We start from the raw sequence: 19,093 nt of genomic DNA on the forward strand, positions 1-19,093 counted from the left end.
AACTGAAATACTGTAATCACAGGGGGAAAAAATACAGATTAGAAAAACCCACATTTGTTAAAGTACAAATAGCCCTAATTCACAAACACCTGCTGTTTTTACCACTTTTAAATATAGACACTCTTAGAACAACCCTATATTAAAACATTTACACAGAAGGAGATAATAGCTGGTACAGCTGTTTTAATGATCAAGATATACTAAAAACCTGACTGAAAAAGAATAAGAGAAAAACATTTTATAAAAATACATAAAACAAGGCCTAAGAAATGAGTCATAGTTCTCAACAAAGAAACTAAACGACCAGAAAGAAGCTTTTCAGACTTTAGAAAATAAACACAAAAGGTTTCGGGAGGGGAATGGCTTGAACAGCAATTATGTGGTTTTATAATTATTATTTTGTTCTTCTTAACTCTTGAATACTGAAAGCTGAAAGTTATTTTAAAGTCAAGAAAAACAAGATTCCAATTTACATTTTACCGCCCCGAAAGATTAGAACGATCCTGTTGTGTGATCTTTAACCCTTTAACTGCCACACCTAGAAAAAAACCTGTGAATTTTTTTTTTCTTTGCATTTCTTTTACCCCAGGGAGATTCTTAAACACAATCAATTTTTTTTTCAACAGACCTTGTGGTTTTGGAAATATTGATCTCTACCAAACAGTTGAGATGTCACTTAATGGTTAAAGTACATGACCTAATAAAAATACCCTAATCATAATTTTCACTACTACTAACTAATTTAAACTTTTCAACCACCACTAGATTTGTACATGACCTAATAAAAATACCAAGTACAGTAGATAAATTAAAATAAAATACTAATTTATAAAGAAATAAACAACAAAAAATGTCTGGGGTATTGGATACAGTTTATTTCTGTCAAAATGCCACAACACACTGGTTTTAATTTCAACCAAGGAAAACTTTGCGTCGAACAAGAAAATATTGCATTTTTGATTTTCACATCTTCAGTCGGTGTCAGCGATCAGGTCGAAGCGTGATTCATGGTGCCAGTAGTCCTCCAGTGACGGGAAATTGAAAACACCCATAAAAAGAAGGATCGCTAGGAAATGCTCTATTTCTTCAGGGCTAGTCTTGATTGGATCCCCCAGCTCTTGAGCAGAGTACTAATTGGTGTGACATGTTCAATCATCTCATTAGTGAAGAGCATTTTGAAATACTGAAAGGGTTAGGATAGGGTTAGGGTTAGGGCATAGCTTCAGGGGGTTCAAATCTTGAATTAAGAACCTGGAACTCATCAATGTCTTCCTGCTTCCAGATTCTTCTTGTGCTTTTGTTGGAGCCTGAGGTGTAACTTGGGTCAGCGTTGTCATTTGGCTGCTCCAAGGGAACTTCTTCTTGGTCATCATCGCTCAGATCACCATCAGATTCTTGAGGATTTTTTGATACAAGGGCAAAAAGACTGCGTGGTCTTGCACCATAGAAGGATTTAGTGTAAATCTAGTGGTGGTTGAAAAGTTTAAATTAGTTAGTAGTAGTGAAAATTATAATTTCCCCACATTAATTCTAAAATCTTACCATATTTGCTAATATCAACTCAGAAAGTCACAAAAATTATTTTTGTAAGGTAATGTTATAATTATTCTTAGTGTATAACACTGTAATAACACTTGTTGTTTCATATTTGCACCAGTAGAGGAAAATGACTTTTGATTTTATACCAAAAAAAATAAATGTCAACTACATTAGCTTAATTTGCTACTTTTACCATGAAGTGACATATCAACCGTTTGGTTGAGCATGTTTTAAAAAAATTATTAGACCTTTAATTTAGCTTTTTAGGTGGTATCAAGTAACATAATTCTGTTTAATAAGGTCTATAACACTATCATATGCCAGAAAACTATTCCTACTTCTCAAAGTTTTACCACAACCAGTCGATATTTGTGACAGTTTTTGTGTTTGTGACTTCCTGATTGGAGAGGGGAAGAAGAATACTATTTAAAGAAACAGTGCCCTCTAGTTAATTTCTTTAGCACATCGTACTTAGAGCAAGTGGCAGAGATGGCTCAATCAGGTTAAGCTAAGTTAGGCACTCCTCATATTGAGATATACAGACCCAAATTGTGCTCAACCAAATGGTTGAGCGGGCAGTTAAAGGGTCAAAGCCATTTACAACGGCTAACCGTTCCCTTCTTACCAGACGCTCTGGCTTCATTTTCACTGTTTCATTTAACGGCTGTTTCCGTTGTTTTTCAATTCAAAGGATGACAGGATGGCGCTGACAGCGATATTTACAAAAGGAGCTTGAAGGTCAAGTTTAAACCAAAGATGCACAACAATTCTAGTTTAAACAATGAACTGCTTGCAAGAAACTGTGGCCTGCAACAGTGAAACATGCATGGTGCAATCTCCATGCTGCTGTCATCAATCTGGTGTTATATGAGATTGCATTTCCCCATAAGTTCCCCCAGCACTTCTATATCACACAAGTGGCAAAAAAAAAAAAAATGCATGTGTACGGTCCCGGCTCATTGCAGCATGCTCTACTTGCACACATTTCAAAAGAGCTAGAAACGGGAGGCAGACTAATGACATGGGAGAAACTAAAGAAGACATGATAAACCAAGAAAGACTAACACCAAGATAAGGAAAATAGATAAACATGCACAAAGAAAATGCAAGAATAAACTGAATTTGGATTTAGAAGTAAATCCAAATTGAAAGAGACTTAAAGCTCTTCTCCACTTCAAGATGCAGAACTCTGATCTGGTTGAGGGTCACTTATTCTCTCAAAATTCTGATGGTATGTTGCTTGTATAGTGTTTGTCAAGCTCAGAGGACTCAAAAACACTTCACACTACATTCAGTCATTCACCGATTCACACACACATTCACACGCCGATGGTGGCAAGCTACCAGATTGTAGCCACAGCTGCCCTGGGGCACACTGACAGAGCAAGGCCCTCTGACCACCACCAGCACCGAAGGGACGTGTCTTACCCAAAGACACAACAGAGCCAGAAGGAGTCGGGATCGAACTGACAACCCACAGGACGAACTCCCACCATCGCCATCATCGTCCCTCATCTCACAATCCGTCCTCATGATGTTGATGAGGAGATTCAAAGTACAACAATGACTATTTCCATCAATCATCCTTATATCTCCTTTCAGTTTGTGAGCACGTGACTGTTTCTTCTACCAGAATCTTAACTCATTCTTGGTCCTTATGAGGACACGTTCCTGTGTCATGATCAGCAATAATCTTTAGTTATTGCTTTGTTGCCTGGAAGCTTAACACGTTTCCCCATTTTGCCCAATCTGGAGTTCCTCTTTTGTGGTTCTGCGATCTTTTCCCTTGTTTGTGCATCACGTTAGAACTGGTCGGAAAATCTTTGAAAGCTCTCGCGGTTGCCTTCCCGTTACGCCGAGGTGCATGAACCCTAACATCAGATAAGCTTCCTCTTTATGCTCATGTTATAGCTTATCATGACCTGTATTTCCTGTCTGTCCCATTGCCACATACCTCTCTGTCCCAAACAGCTTCTCCTTTTCACTCACTGCACTTCTTGGTAATCTTCTGTCCCAGTTTTACCAATGTAATATATTTTAAATCTTTGCGATCAAATCATTATTAAAATCACAAAGACTTACTTCGAACATCATCTTATTTCACAGTTTCTATTATCACTGTTCAGGATGATTCAACATTGATTTTTGCAATAATTAACACCCCAAAAGTATCAAAAATCATTTTTCTATTGAATGCTCATAATTTTAACTTGCCGAAAATGTAGCACACGTAGCTTAGATCATTGTTTCATCGTTACAATTTTCTGATAATCATATATTCTTAAGATTAGGTACAGAAAGAAAATTATTAAAACAAGATTCACTTAGAACCAAATAGCTAAGAAAAATCTCACTGACTGTACTGAAGTCTTATTCTGCTAGTTTTGTAAATTTCTTTGTATTATCAATCTTTAAAGGTTTATTTCTAAGTCTAATCAGGGACTGGTTCTTCAATTAGTCTTTGACTTGAAGGCCTGTAGAAGGGATAACTTTCTCTTAAACTTAACATAGTTTTATGTCTTTTTGATGCTCAAATAAATTTAGAAATCTAAATATGTAAGCCCTACTTCTTTAAACTTCATTCTTTCACTGTTACGATGGAATCACCAACCCTGGATACATGAGATGAAACCTGCATGCCTCGATGCTCTGTAGCGTTGCTGCTGTTACTAATTAATTTCCCCGCTGTGGCACAATAAAGGATAAAGCTATTTATGTTGCATTTCTAATGAGCCAAACGTTGCAGCAATCCTTGTTGCCAAGATTTGTCTTTGGCGTTTATTAATAGTTATTCATTACAAAGCCAAACCTTTTCTTGCACAACATTATGATGATCCAAGTTAATTTGCTACTTCTTAAAAATCCAGTCAAACTGGGCAAGAAAGGAAAAAGGCACACCCCCAATTCTGAATCTATCATGTATTAACTTGTGAAACTGGACCTGACAACTCTTCTGTGTGACATCATCTAAGCGCTACAAGGACATCTTATCAGAACACACTGATATATCTATGCAGCCGTCACTCTGAACTATATTTAGTTTGAACAGCTGCGTCCCTCTGATCACAGAAATGACAAACAATTTCAAAAACATCATTCTAAATGGGGTTTTTTCTAAGTTATTTACATTTCACAAGTAGGTAAACAGAAGCAAAAAAAGAAAGATCTACACACAGTTAAATTTTTGACAAGAAATGTGTTTACTTAGCTTTTATTTTGTCCCACAAATATGAATTTTAAAACTTTGTGTTCAGTCCATCAGTTTTTACCTTATTTTACTGAGATACTTCAAGATGTTAGAATACAGACAATATAAAATAGAATGAAAAATAATTAAATAAAATCAACTGTATTTGCAGTAATATCAAATGGTAAATGGTCTGTACTTGCACAGCACTTTACCAAGTTCTTTTGAATGCAATTATCAACAATTAGCATGAATAGTGAAGCTAATTGTCTTTGAGCATGGAGACAAAATGGCTTTGTGTGATGCACAGAAAACCAAAGGTCACTTTACTGAGTGAATTGGAAAACAATTCGTCAGCTCCTGTGTACAAGAACAAATTTGCAATCTCATAAAACCGCTGTTGAGAAGTTAGCACTTCCTTCTCATGTACATTTATCGGCTAATTAAACATAAACGGGGAACAATCATCGGCTCATCACCGACCAAACAAAACCAAAATCTGATGTTGACTCAGCCAGTGACTCACTCACTCATGTGGACTTTGTTCCTTACTAATGTTTACTATAAAAGGGAGAACAGTGGGAGCAGCCAGACGTAGAGCAAGACACCTGAGAAAAGGTACCAATGACACTTTCATCCGACCCTTCGACTGTACAAACCTTTGTGGTTGACTTCCAAAACCTCCAATGTAATTTTTTTTTGTGATTTGTTCTTTTAAACAGTGCAGAATATTCTGAAGAAAAGGCTTCATCATGGCTCGACTGACCATCCTGGTTGGTAGGTGAATTATTTTGGCTTTTAATATGTTCCAAGAGTTGTTAAGAAAAAATATTAATTAAAATCTTTTTTCAGGATTGGCACTTCTGATGTGTCTTCAGACTGGTAGGAATTAAAAAATTTTTATCCTGGAATTTCCTATTTAGTCACAGTTTAAGCATAAACCTACTAATAATAATTTTATTTTTTTTTGATAGTTTCTTCCACCAAACTGGTGTGCTACTTTACCAACTGGTCCCAGTACAGACCAGGGGTTGGCAGATTCACGCCTGACAACATAGACCCAAACCTCTGTACGCACCTCATCTACGCCTTCTCCATCATCAGCTCCTCCAATGAGCTGACTACGTTTGAGTGGAACGATGCTGCTATGTACAAATCCTTCAATGCGCTGAAGAACAGGTGAGCTTAGTATCACTTCAATTTCCCAATAAATTATTAATAAAGCCAACCATTTGGAAATTGGTAATTAGAAATTCAAAATTGCAAGAATTTTAAACATTTGAATTTTAAACATTATGTGAAAATGGTGATGAGCTTTTTTGGACACATGCTAATAGAAATGTTTAAAATAGAAAATAATCTTTTATATATTTTAGTACAATTATATTTTTTTTTCCAGAGATTATGTTCACTCTATTTGAACTTTTAAGCTTAAATTTTTCAGTACACATATAGGTCACCGTAGGATTATGTCTGTTTTATTCCTTTCAGAAAGAATGCACATTTTATTCAACATGTATAAGTGATGAATATGTTTCTACGTCTTCACAACAGAAACCCTCAGCTGAAAACTCTGCTGGCTGTCGGTGGGTGGAACTTTGGAACAACACAGTGAGTCTGCAAAATATAACAGCTTGCAAACACACGTTTTTTAAAATGAATTCCTTTATGGATCATTAAAAAACGTTTTAACTGAATCACCACTAACCTATGTGAACATTTACAGATTCAGCCTCATGGTCTCGTCTCCGGCCAACCGTCAGGTGTTCATTCAGTCTTCCATCAGATTTCTGAGACAACATGGCTTCGATGGACTAGATCTGGACTGGGAGTACCCGGGATCACGAGGAAGCCCACCAGAGGACAAGACAAGGTTCACGTTGCTCTGCCAGGTTAGGATATTTTGATGCATTGATCCGAATTCAGTGGCTCATTTCACTTCTCCAATTTTTGTAACTATTAATGATTTCATGCATTTAAACCAGGAGCAAAGCTTTTTCTCATTTGTGAGTGTATGGCCCCTGCACAAGGTTTTAGAACAAAGACAAAATTATATTGGAGTGGGTGTTATAAACTGTCTTCAGAACTTGTCGAACTCTGTTTGTATCCCTAAATAACATGAAAGCACACACGCTTTCTTCATTTACTCTTCCCATTATTAGATAAATATCTTACTTTCTGACTCTTTTAGATAAAAGACATATTGCTTCCTCTGACTTAAGTTTTCTATACCTCCCAGACATTTAAAATGAGTCATTTGAGTCTCTTTCAGTCAGTAGCAAGCTTCCACAGCCAAGAGTTTTGTTATTTCAGTGATTCTTGAGAATAGGGACAAAATGGGTTTTAATTTTCCCCATTTTTTTTTTTTTATATTTCTCAACCTTATGTATGCAAATATGACAAATAATGTTTTGGAAATGTAAAGATGCTAAGGTGCAGGCTCCCAGATGCAACATTTTTTTTTTTATTATTAAATTTTTAATCCTCCTGACACAGAACTTTGTCATCACCATCTGACAAAAATAAATACAAAATAAATTTTCAATGACCCTATTAGTGATGTTTTACTCATTTTTACAGACAAATGCTTTTCAAGAAACAAAAAATATATATTATTTAAAACAAAAAACAACAAAAAGTCCATCTGACGGAGTTGACACAGAACTGAAGGTGGTGACAAACTAGTGAGTAAAATAAAAAACTTGATACATGTGAAGTAACGCAATTTATGTAAAATACATTCAAAGGAATTAATTGCACATTTAAGTGAGATTTGTAAACAATTTTACTGAAAGAGTCAAAAACTTATGGAGTTGACATCTGACGGAGTTGACAAAAAGCCAAACTACCTCAATTTATATGATGTTATTCTGAAGGAGGCCATATTGTATCTCATCAGGTCTATGAAATATTACATTTCACCAAAATTAAGCTTTTATTTCACAAAATGTCATCAAAGTTTTGTAAATTGTCAGTTGTGGTGTTGACACATCATGGTTGTGACAAACAACTTAGGAATAAAAAGAATAAAAAACTAAAGAATAGCGTAAGCTAACCAGAGCTAACTAGCCCTCTTAGCAAAGGAAGAGAAAGGAAGTGGTCATGGGGTCCTCAGAAGTTCTGGTGCCCCCCAATAATGCCTGATTTAAAAAAAAAAAATTTATGTCTGACAGTGTTGACAAAAACACCGTCAAAATGATTCAAAAATAATTTTGAATAAAAATGATTTTTAATTCAATTTATTGATATTTTCATAATTGTTTATATGACTACTTATACTTAATTATCATAATATATAATTTTAGTATTTCTTTAATTGTTTTAAACTATTATAATGTATTGAGTTCTGCTCCTGGACAAGGGATTTTACAGGCATCATCTACCAACTACAATGTTTAAAATAAAAAAATATTCAGCACACACCAGAAAAATATACATTGTTGTGCTCACATGACCCAGGTTAGTTTAGTCAGATATTTGAAAAAATTATATTTTGTGTATATTTTATTCAAATTTTGTGCTTCATCCATAGGACCTGTTTTGTCCCTATCCTCAAGAATCACTGACCTGCATTATCTGCTAGTGTCAATTGATCTGAAAACTGCTGGCTTTTTGAGTTTCTAGCCAACAGTTTGCCGGAGGCTCTGGTTAACAATTGATTTTTCAGAGCATTTCTACGTTTGGCAGAAGTCTTAACACATACAATGTTATTTTCCATTTAGGAATTACTTGCTGCCTTTGAGAAGGAAGCCGCTCAGACCAGTCGGCAGAGGCTGCTGCTCACCGCTGCTGTGGCAGCTGGAAAGGGAACTATTGATAACGGCTATGAGATTGCTGCTGTGTCCAAGTGAGTTCATTTGATTTAAAGCTAAAGATGTTACATCCGTCTTGTTTGGAATTAGAAACAGGAACCAAGATTGACAAATTCTTAGTTTTTACCATTATTAAGGAACTGACAGATAAAAACAAAAATTGTGATGTTAATGGCAAAATATATACAATCTGTTGCACTTTTGTATTTTATTCTTACGACAGTTATTTAGACTTTATAAGCGTCATGACCTACGACTTCCATGGATCCTGGGATCCATTCACTGGCCACAACAGCCCTCTATATAACAGCTCTGTCATGCATGGTCAACATGTCTTCTTCAATGTTGTAAGTAAAAACATTCAACAAACCCATGCTAGCTCCATGTAAGGTGATATTATTATGTCTTTGGTTAAACTTTGTCATTTTTTGCTGCAGGACTTTGCCATGAAATACTGGAGAGACCAAGGAGCTCCTCTAGAAAAGCTGCTGGTTGGTTTTCCTGCATATGGTCGCACATTTCGCACGTCATCAGCAGCTAGTGGTGTTGCAGCACCAGCCAGCGGACCGGGCACTGCTGGGAACTACACCAAGGAAGCAGGAGTTTTGTCCTACTATGAGGTAATAATTTATTATAGTACAAAAACAAACTAAAGAAAATTCTTAGATAAACATAAAGTCAAAGTCAAAAAAATAAATACAAAAAAATTGGGATGATATTTAGGTGTATCGTCTTGTATCTACAGGTTTGCACTTTCCTTGATGGAGCCACCACTCACTGGATTGAGGAGCAACAGGTTCCCTATGCAGTCAAAGGCAATGAGTGGGTGGGATTCGACAACAAGCAGAGCTATGCAATCAAGGTAATACGTCATCCTTTGAATACAATAATAGCTACAGTACAAATAAGGAAAGAATGCTGCATGTCCCTGTCTATCCCAGTTTATGCAGTGGCCGTATGAATCAGAACATTCTGTTCAGCTATGAAGCCAAAGATCAAACACACAAATTTTAATTACCAAAACTGGACAAAAGATGGCAGTATAGTTACAATAGTCCAAATCTTCCTCTGACATGACGTCATTTCCCATCTATTGGATACCTTGTTTTTTTTTTTTTTTTTACAACCCTATGATGAGTAGTCTTTAGTCCTGCTAAACCACAGATTCCTTTTTTTATTTCACTAAAAAAAGAAAGAGAAAAAATCATTTGGAAAATTCTGTTCATTTCAAAGTATATTTCAAGTTAAAAAGACATACCTAGACAAAAATCCATCAGATATGAAATAGAGAAATATGTTCCTATCTTAAGAGCGGGGGCTAATGTTGCCCTCCATGATTACTGAATCCCCAACAAGCAGATTTTTATTTAAAATTTCCAGGAAATTTAATACATTTGCAATGCTATGCACTCTAAGTAGCTTCCCTAGATCTTTTGGGAGAAAAATAGACTAACACCATCACCAATCCTTCAACATATTGCCACTGCATGAGTGGCTTTTCTACGTATTCATGTTTTGCTTGAAGCCAAGCTGACCCTAAGTGTTTTTATTTTTTAATTATTATCATTTTTACAAAAAATCTAGCTACAACTTATGAAGGTATTGCAGAAAGAATGCCAGGAAAAGGCTTTTTTTTCCATACAAAAAGTAAGTCAGTAAGAAGCAGAGTTGCAGTCCCCCAAGATGAAATTTGCTTTGGTCCAGTTCTCTAAACAAAGTTCTTTAGGGTTTTTTTTTTGTTTGTTTGTTTTTTACCTCTCCTTCTGTCTTGCTTCATGTTTGTGATGGCAAGATACATTTAGGGACTCACAGAGATAAAAACCCTGACAAAAAAGGTCAGTTTTCTACAATGGAGGGCAACAGAAAGTCGTTAATTACTAATTAGAAACTTCTAAAACTTCTTCAATTTAAAAAGAAAAAGTTTTAAATTCATATAAATTTACTTGAAGTGTTGATTTTATTCAGTTTCAGTACTTCAGTGCTTTTGTTCCAAGATTTTTTTTAAGCTAAAAATTGCAATAAGATGAATGTCTCTACAAAACTAAATTCAGAAAAATGTAATAAAATAATTGAAGTAATCAGCACTTTGCATTGTTTTCATGAAAATAAATTCAAAATATAAAAGACCTAGCAAGTCTGCTGATTAGACTTTGACTCACACGCTGCATGTATTCCTATTTCCTTTATTTAAGAAACATTTCTAAAACACTAAATATCGTCTCCTGACAATATTACTCATTGCACAACTGCATGACACTGTTCTGTTCATGGAGCGCCCAGCAGACCTCCTTTCACCTAAAATATTTAAAACTGTTTTTGTTGTGGTCAACAGGCACAGTATGTGAAAGACAACAAATACGGCGGAGCGTTCGTCTGGGCTGTGGATCTGGATGACTTTTCTGGACAATTCTGTGGTCAGGGAAACTATCCTCTCATTGGATACCTCCGCTCTCAACTGCAGTCAGGTCGGACATCAATCAGTGTCATTATTTCCTCTTCTACAAAGCATTGATTTGCTTGCCTTAAAAGTTGTATGCTTTTTTTTTATATTTCTAGGGAATAGTTCCAACGATACCTCAAACCAGCCTGGCGTTCCTACTACCACAGCAGCTCCTGGCATAAAAACCCCCAAAACAACCAAAAATCCTGTTTCTGGACGTAATTTCTGTGTAGGCAAGGCTGATGGTAACTACGTCAATGAAAACAATAGACACACCTTCTATCAGTGTGTCGCCGGAATCACGTACACACAGCCATGTCCTGCTAATTTGGTGTACAATGTCACATGCGACTGTTGCGATTATGATAAAAATCCTGTTTCTGGACGTAATTTCTGTGTAGGCAAGGCTGATGGTAACTACGTCAATGAAAACGATAGACACACCTTCTATCAGTGTGTCGCTGGAATCACGTACACACAGCCATGTCCTGCTAATTTGGTGTACAATGTCACATGCGACTGTTGCGATTATGATAAAAATCCTGTTTCTGGACGTAATTTCTGTGTAGGCAAGGCTGATGGTAACTACGTCAATGAAAACGATAGACACACCTTCTATCAGTGTGTCGCTGGAATCACGTACACACAGCCATGTCCTGCTAATTTGGTGTACAATGTCACATGCGACTGTTGCGATTATGATAAAAATCCTGTTTCTGGACGTAATTTCTGTGTAGGCAAGGCTGATGGTAACTACGTCAATGAAAACAATAGACACACCTTCTATCAGTGTGTCGCCGGAATCACGTACACACAGCCATGTCCTGCTAATTTGGTGTACAATGTCACATGCGACTGTTGCGATTATAATAAATGATTCAGTCAAGCTTTTGTGAATTTACATTCTGGATGGACAGCGTGAATACAATGTCCTCTCTCGCTCTACAACTGTGTACTTGCTGTAAAAGTTTAACACCTTTATTTACAAACCCAAAATGAGATTTTTTTTTTCAATTTTTTTTTCATATCTGCTAACATGTTTCAAGTGTGCTGAAATAATTTGTAATGTGTAGAGACATGCATACCAAAACCTTTTAATAAATGTTCCTGTTTTTGCTTCCTCACATTTTGTTGCAATCTTTCTCGTTGCAGTGCCGTATTGCATCATTATTTGACATGTATGCTGAATATAATGAGCATTTGGTGTATATCACATTCTTATATGGAAAGTCAGTTGTTGACAAATCCTAGAATATTGTTTTTTTTATCCAGTTACTATTGTCAGTATAATAAAGTAAGTACATTTTATTTATAAGTACATTTTATATTTATTTAAATATGGTAAAATTAATTACAAAGAAACTAAGAAAGAAACATTTATGTCAGTATGCATATGGTCTTTGCGAGAAAACATTCTCAAATGAGAAATTATAGAACAAATTAAAATGGTAAATATACCAGCCAGTATGTATAAGAGAATTTACTTTTTTTTTTTTTTTAATCATGTGATGTCCCTGTGCAACAACAGGATAGTTGTTAGTGGACTGGTAACAACATCACTAGATCAGAAGTGATTTTTATTCAGATGTGGCTTGTTGAGTAACAGGTTCTGACCTAATTCAACTTGGGTCCTATCAGATGGTGATAGTAGTGAGTGGAAGAGGGATCACCTGAGTGTCTCAAGTGATTGTAGAATAAAGACACCTGTGTCCTGAAGGTTTATCCCCTGGTTAATCAGTATTCCAGGTTACCATTAAAACATGAAAAGTAAAAAAACACCACATGCAAAGCAGAGAAAAGGTTACAGAAAAGTATTAGTCAGGGGATGGACACACAAAAAAATATCTAAGGCACTGAACATCCCCTATGTTTAGTTAAGTTCATCAACACCAAATGGAAGAAATTTGACACAAACTTCAGCAACTAAGATGGGTGAGATTGCATACAACTGGTACCCAGTCAAAACTTTGAGAGAGCACAACTGTTCAAGTCAACTAATATCAAAGGATCCTGTAGTTTACCAAGACATGTAGGAACCGCCATGCTGAGGTGGTAGAAAAGCTAACAATGTCAACCTCTGTTAGTACAAAGACTTATAGGGCTGTAAATGTTTAAGTCATGAAGACAGTATAGTTATATTAGGGTTGGTTTGAACTTTGACTGTTTTTAAAGTGCGACTTGATTTTGTTAGTCTGTGTGAAAGAAGTTTCAAGGACCCAGTCCTGGGAGGACTGTGCAATGTTATAGGTTTGACTAAATGCATACAGTATGTTTTAAATCACCTTTTCGGAACAGATCTAGTTCGCCATCTTATTACTATATTTAGATTTTAGGTGCATAACATTATAACCATAACATAACCTTAATAACAAATAACAATAACCAAGCTCTACAAGCTTACAGATTTTAGCAGAAAGCATCAACAGTGACACATGTATTGCACCATGTTCTTATAGTTTTTTAATCTGCAAATAGAGCCTGGAGTTTGTCCAAATGTGCAGCAACTCCCGATAGAAGTGTAAAAGTAGTGCTTTTGCTCCACCATGAGGTCAAAGGTCTTCCACAAAACATTGTTATCTGGATGTTGCAACAGTTTAATGTCCTAAACTTGAAAATAAAACTTTCCTGAGTCTTCTGTTATCAATATGTCTGTTTGCACAAGTCTGTTGAACTTTCAAGGCACAAATTGCCGTCAGAAAACTCATTCCAACAGGTTTTTACTTTTAAGCAGTCTATAAACAATATAAATAAAACTAAAGACAATGATTGCTGTAACTGAACAGAGCAACGCCAACAACAAATTAATAACTTTTCAGTTTGGGGGGGGGGGGCACAGAAGCACTTTGTAGTGAATTAAAAGAGAAAGAATTATGCAAACGACACTTCATATTTAACTGCAATTTATTTTATTAAACATTGACAAATTTCAGTTACATGAAAAAAACATGACAAAACACTGGTAAATTAAAATAGATCTGTTGATAACTTTGTCATCTCTGTGCATACCAAAAAAATTACAACGTAAATTATAACACTGTTAACAGCAGCTCATGAAATAGTTCTTACTGAACCACCTTTTTTTTTTTTTTGATTAAGGCAGCAATCTACCAAATAATCCCCATCTTATCCTCTTGACATTTTTGATTCACAATTATTTCACAGCAACAAGGTCATCTGCATTCTTAACATTCTCTATCAAACTGCACTGCCTTTCCAGCACCAAGGAATATTCTTGCTTAGAGTTCGTGAATAGAGGCGTGCAGCTCAGGAAGCTTTTGAATGTCACAATTTTGAAAAAGATTAAAATAAAACACAACAAGCTCCTCATAGTTCTTTTTGGAAATCCTTTCATTTATACCATGGAACCTGAAAAATAAGCACAATTTCCAAAAACATGCTTGTTAATTACAGGATCTCGTTATTAGATTCATTCTGTATTCTTTCGTGTAGGTAAATTCAAAAAGATGTGGAAAATTCTCTTTGCAGAATCCACGGAGTGATAATTTAAACTATCAACAATAACCAAGCTATTGTTGATAGTTTTAGGGTAATCACAAGAGAAAATGCAACAGGGTTCTTTTTATTCTGAGAGGTTTTTTTAGGTCCTTACCTTTGAGCATCGCCTGGTTTGAACCAGACTGGAGCAAAGCGATAAATATCATTGCTGAGGTCTTTGAAATGCCGACTGTCTGTGTTCCCAATGCAAATACCTGCACATTTTTTAAAAATAATAATAATCAAATGTTTTCTAGAAAAACACAGGTTTTACTACTAATCTACACTTTATCTGTGCGCACCTGGAGCAACTGTAAGTGTGGGGAACATGTCCAACACTGTCTTCTTTATGATCTGAAACCCAAACGACCGTTCATCAGACGAGCTGACGGGAAGTGGGTCAAAGCCATCAATAAGTTCTATTTTCACTCGCTGGTCCCCCACAGTGTTGTGGATAAAGTCCAGGACCTGGACAAGACAGAACGCAGCTCACTCATCTCAAAAGGTTACAGTTATTCCAAGAACGAGGAATAAAGTTTCTGTTCTCACCTCTTGCAGTGTTTGTGCAGAGTGGATTCGCAGATTTACATAAGCTTCAGCAAGGGAAGGAATGATGTTCACCTGAAGAAACGTAGATTATACTGACTTTAGATAAAAAAATTAAAAAAAAGAATTACTCATGGTTTAGAAACCAATTTTTATACCTTGACTCCTGCCTTGAACATGGTCACTGCTGTGGTTGTCCTTACAAGAGCATTAGTGTCTGGCTTTCTTTCCAACACTCTGCAATCAAAAGCACACAAACAGTTTATTTCAGGTGAAGAACAATGTGATATGACTGAAACATGTGATGTGATTACCTGCCAATGAGCGGCGAGAAAAGCCATAAGTTTGACATTATGAACTTAAGAGGAAACCCAAACTGCAGAAAAACAGACAGTTTGTAGGAATATGTATGATATGTAGAATATCTTTTGTTAGCATTGTGACTCCTCTTACCTTGTGGGCCAGATGTTCAAAGGTTTCCCGTTCAGGACCATAACCAAATAACCTGGGCAAGGGATTTTCTTCAAGTCTGCAGATATCATACAACAAAAATGTGGAAAATGCTCAACTCAATTAGAATTTGATGCAGTGACACATCAAAAATAGTTCTCGCTGCAAAAAGAAAACAGCTAAAGAATTAAACCTCGCACCTTTTAACTGCTGCAGCCAAGATTCCAATGCTGGACTCCCTGGGAGGCATCGATGAGTGGCCAGGCGCCATAGTCACACTAAGCTTCACATTGGCTGAGCCCTTTTCACTAACCCCAATTCTGTTAAAATGATACAATGATGGAGAGACGTTTTTGCTCATTACCGTCTGTAATTTTGAGTTCCTAAAGTTGCCTTTGAACAATTGTTTTGTTAGGATGGAGAAAAATGAAAACCTCAACTGCAAATAACTTGGGTGCATATGCTTCAATTATGAATTTTCTGAGTGAACACAGTAATCGATCAATCAACTATTTTAATACAAGAACTACTTTTTTTTTTTTACCATGTACTCCTCTGAAACATTTTCCTTAAAAATGCTGCAACCATAAGCATCGCGCTCAAACCGAGTGTGGGAAATTCTCACAGGGCTGCAGGTCCATAAAGTCCACCGATGACTCCGTCAAGTATAGGCAGGCCTTCATCAAGGACAAACAACAACTTCACGCCACGTTCCTTCATCACACGGACAATGTTCATCGCTCCACGAAAACCCCTGATCTAAAAATGACAAACCTAAAAGCTCAGTGGAAGATTTCAAAAGGCTAAAAAGTGAAGCGCATTAGCCAGTAATGGGTAGTGAAAATACTTCTTCATCATGACCCAATCCGATGTAAAACCCCCTGCGTGGAGCGTAGCCTCTAATCAGCAAGTATTCCAGTGCTTGAAGTATTCCCTATAGGGAAAAATGGAAAATAACAAATTTAGCCTGGCCTGCAGATGTACGTTAATGATGCAGTTTCAGAATATCCTCGCAGTACATCATTACATGTTCGCCTACCATTACAGCACACTTATCGTCTATGGTCCCTCTGCCATAGATGAAGTCGTCTATCTCTTCGGCAGAAAAGGGAGGGGCCTCCCAGCCATCTGACTCTTTGGCAGGTACTACATCAATGTGGGCCAGCAGCAGGTACGGTACCAAGTCAGGCTGAGATCCCTGCACCCGAAACAGGTGGCTGTAATTAGCCACCAGCTCATGATGAACCACGCTGGAAGAGAAAACTGTGGGGAAGACTGGAAAAAGAAAGATGAGGACACTCTCAACAGGGGAAGCTTTTGGAGTCTGAGATAATGATGTTATTGATGCAAATGCTTCGCTAGACACCATTTTAAAGGGTTTAATATTTAAATTCTTATTAAAGACAAAATTGATTACAGACGCTCACTAATTTTGTTTAAAAGAAACTAAAATATTACACAATTGCATCTGAAACTAAATTGAAAAGCATATATTCAATTTATGTCAGTCATTAAGTTTAAACAGTGAAACTCTACACAGAGAGTGATCCATTACAAGGTTTTATTCTTGTTGATTTTAATCAAATGAAAATCCAAATTTGTTTCTCAGAAGAAGGGAATACTATGTAAGATCAGAGAGCTCAGGGTCTCCTTTGGCCTAGATTTTTCTATCAGTGCAGTCTTCATTCCGTCTGCATTGTTGGATTTGTTGTCTCATCTTTCCCTTGACAATATCCAATATAGTTAAGGTCAGGCATGTTTGCTGGATAATCAAGCGCAGTAATTTCATGGTCATTAAAGGAGGTATTCGTATTTTAGAAAGTGAAAGCAGGTGCAAAGTCCGACTGGAAACTAAAATCAGCAACTCCATAAAGCCTGGCAGGGGGAAGCATGAAAAGCTAGCCAATTTCCCAGTTGACAGCTGATTTGATAAAAACACAGTGGAGCCAGAGTAGCAGATGATAGAAATCTCAAAACTGAACTGTTCGCCATCAATCTTTTTTCCTTCCACTCAACCTTCGATTCAAATTCTTGGATCCAGCGACCAGAACAGCCATCTTTTCACATCAAAGAGTTTTTTGTAGCTTCCTCGTGGATGATATTTTTTGTTTTAGCAATCTGGTTTAATTAATAAATATATATCTACTATAAACATCAGCCTGTGTGTTATCTGCCTTTAGTACAAGAATGTCCACTAACGCATATAAAAATTAATCAACATTAAGGTCTCTAAGCGAAGTGGGTTTAACTGATGAGGTCATTAGCAAGCACTGACAGTTAGCTCCTGTTAGCAGCTAACGTAACATAAACAGGTTAGCAGGACGTAGGTGCAACGGTTAAAAAGTTAGTTAGCAACAATTTCCCAACGTGTAAGGCGAATAAATGACTCCACGTTTAAAAACAGAGGTCAAATAAATAAAGAGTTGGCACCTAGTTGTTATATAGGGAGTCGGGGAGCGGAAATCCCATGTTATTATTGTACCTTTACGGAGGAAAGTGTCAAAGTGCCGCAGCGCTGTGGCGTTGCTCTCCGTCTCAGAGAAAGACACGGTGGGGATTCTCAGTGCCTCTGTTGGAATGAAAAAGAAACACGCTGACTGCTGAAGGATGTAGCAACATGCTCCCATATATTTATGTGGACTGGGTTAGTCTCCAGGCTAAAGCAGGACTTTAATTACCTTTGAAATTGCCTAGAAGCTCCTCTCTGTGACGCTGGTCAATCACCAGTGAAATGTTTTTCGACTTTTCCCAGTGTGCGAGTTGAAGTCCGAGATTTACGTCCAGAGACAGAGTCCTGATGGTCGCTGCAATGAATAACACTAACGTTGTAATTAGCAAACTGCCAACGATGACCTTAAAAAATTTCCATAATTTGATCTTTGTTTCCTTCATTGTCGTGTGTGTGTAGTGACAGGCAGCATAAGTTGCAAAACTGAAATCCAAAAGGAAAAACCATGCAGACCAGTGTTTGTAGAAGTGCCATCTGCTGGCCAAAGTTGGAACTCGGTAAACTACATTTTCAATCCCATTTTGACTGATATGGTATAAGCAAATGATGTTATAAAACAGTCTGGAAGCAACTGATGGATGTCCAAAAGGATTTGTGATTTGTGGGAGGGGATGAGGAAGCTGCTTCTGTGATGACTGAAATGTGAACTATTGAAGTTGAACAGCTTTGAGAATTTACATTTTAATCAGGGAAATTAAACCAAAGTCATTGAAAAAAGTAAATGTATGCACAGGGATACAAATTCAATGCATTTTTAGGTTTTCATATGGGAAAAAAATATTTTCTTTCTAAAAGGCTACTGCTTTCATAATGAACAATTAACATACTGTGAAACTTTAAGAAAAGCTGTAATACAAGACCTGCACTGCTGCCTTTAACCTTTTTAGATCTGTACTTCAGAACTAAAATCCTAAGAAACTCAGACAAGTATTTATGTCATACAAGTTAGGAAATTACCCAAACTCTCTGTAGACTACAAGTTCTTTTTAAGTGCACTTTTCCCCCTCATGTTCTTAGTAGGCTTTAGTGTTGAGATTCTTTTAGTTCATTTAATTGAACTTAGCTTTCAGAATATAAACATCCATGTAGGTAAATCCCATATACTCAATAAGCAT

The 19,093-nt window shown here is 36.6% G+C and overlaps 2 protein-coding genes across 2 annotated transcripts; one reads left to right on the top strand and one right to left on the bottom strand.

Moving 5' to 3' along the window:
* The first annotated feature begins 5,315 nt into the window (after positions 1–5,315).
* On the top strand, positions 5,316–11,985 carry LOC103467672 (acidic mammalian chitinase-like). Its single transcript, XM_081609155.1, has 12 exons — positions 5,316–5,344; positions 5,449–5,503; positions 5,579–5,608; positions 5,701–5,905; positions 6,281–6,337; positions 6,453–6,618; positions 8,449–8,573; positions 8,762–8,885; positions 8,976–9,158; positions 9,284–9,400; positions 10,871–11,003; positions 11,095–11,985. The coding sequence occupies exons 2-12, from the start codon at positions 5,479–5,481 to the stop codon at positions 11,853–11,855; spliced, it is 1,926 nt and encodes a 641-aa protein (XP_081465281.1). The 5' UTR covers positions 5,316–5,344; positions 5,449–5,478; the 3' UTR covers positions 11,856–11,985.
* A 1,876-nt stretch (positions 11,986–13,861) lies between these two features.
* pm20d1.2 (peptidase M20 domain containing 1, tandem duplicate 2) lies at positions 13,862–19,051 on the bottom strand. Its single transcript, XM_008414272.3, has 13 exons — positions 18,148–19,051; positions 17,952–18,038; positions 16,509–16,744; positions 16,317–16,403; positions 16,095–16,228; positions 15,670–15,789; positions 15,473–15,548; positions 15,334–15,395; positions 15,178–15,256; positions 15,023–15,094; positions 14,776–14,941; positions 14,589–14,688; positions 13,862–14,344 (listed from the first exon to the last, which is right to left on the bottom strand). Exons 1-13 carry the CDS (start codon positions 18,359–18,361, stop codon positions 14,215–14,217), a joined length of 1,563 nt encoding a protein of 520 aa, XP_008412494.1. The 5' UTR covers positions 18,362–19,051; the 3' UTR covers positions 13,862–14,214.
* Positions 19,052–19,093: the final 42 nt, after the last annotated feature.

The sequence above is a fragment of the Poecilia reticulata genome, chromosome 7 (genome assembly GCF_904066995.2).
Source record: "Poecilia reticulata chromosome 7, P_reticulata-male-v2, whole genome shotgun sequence".
Taxonomy (NCBI): domain Eukaryota; kingdom Metazoa; phylum Chordata; class Actinopteri; order Cyprinodontiformes; family Poeciliidae; genus Poecilia; species Poecilia reticulata.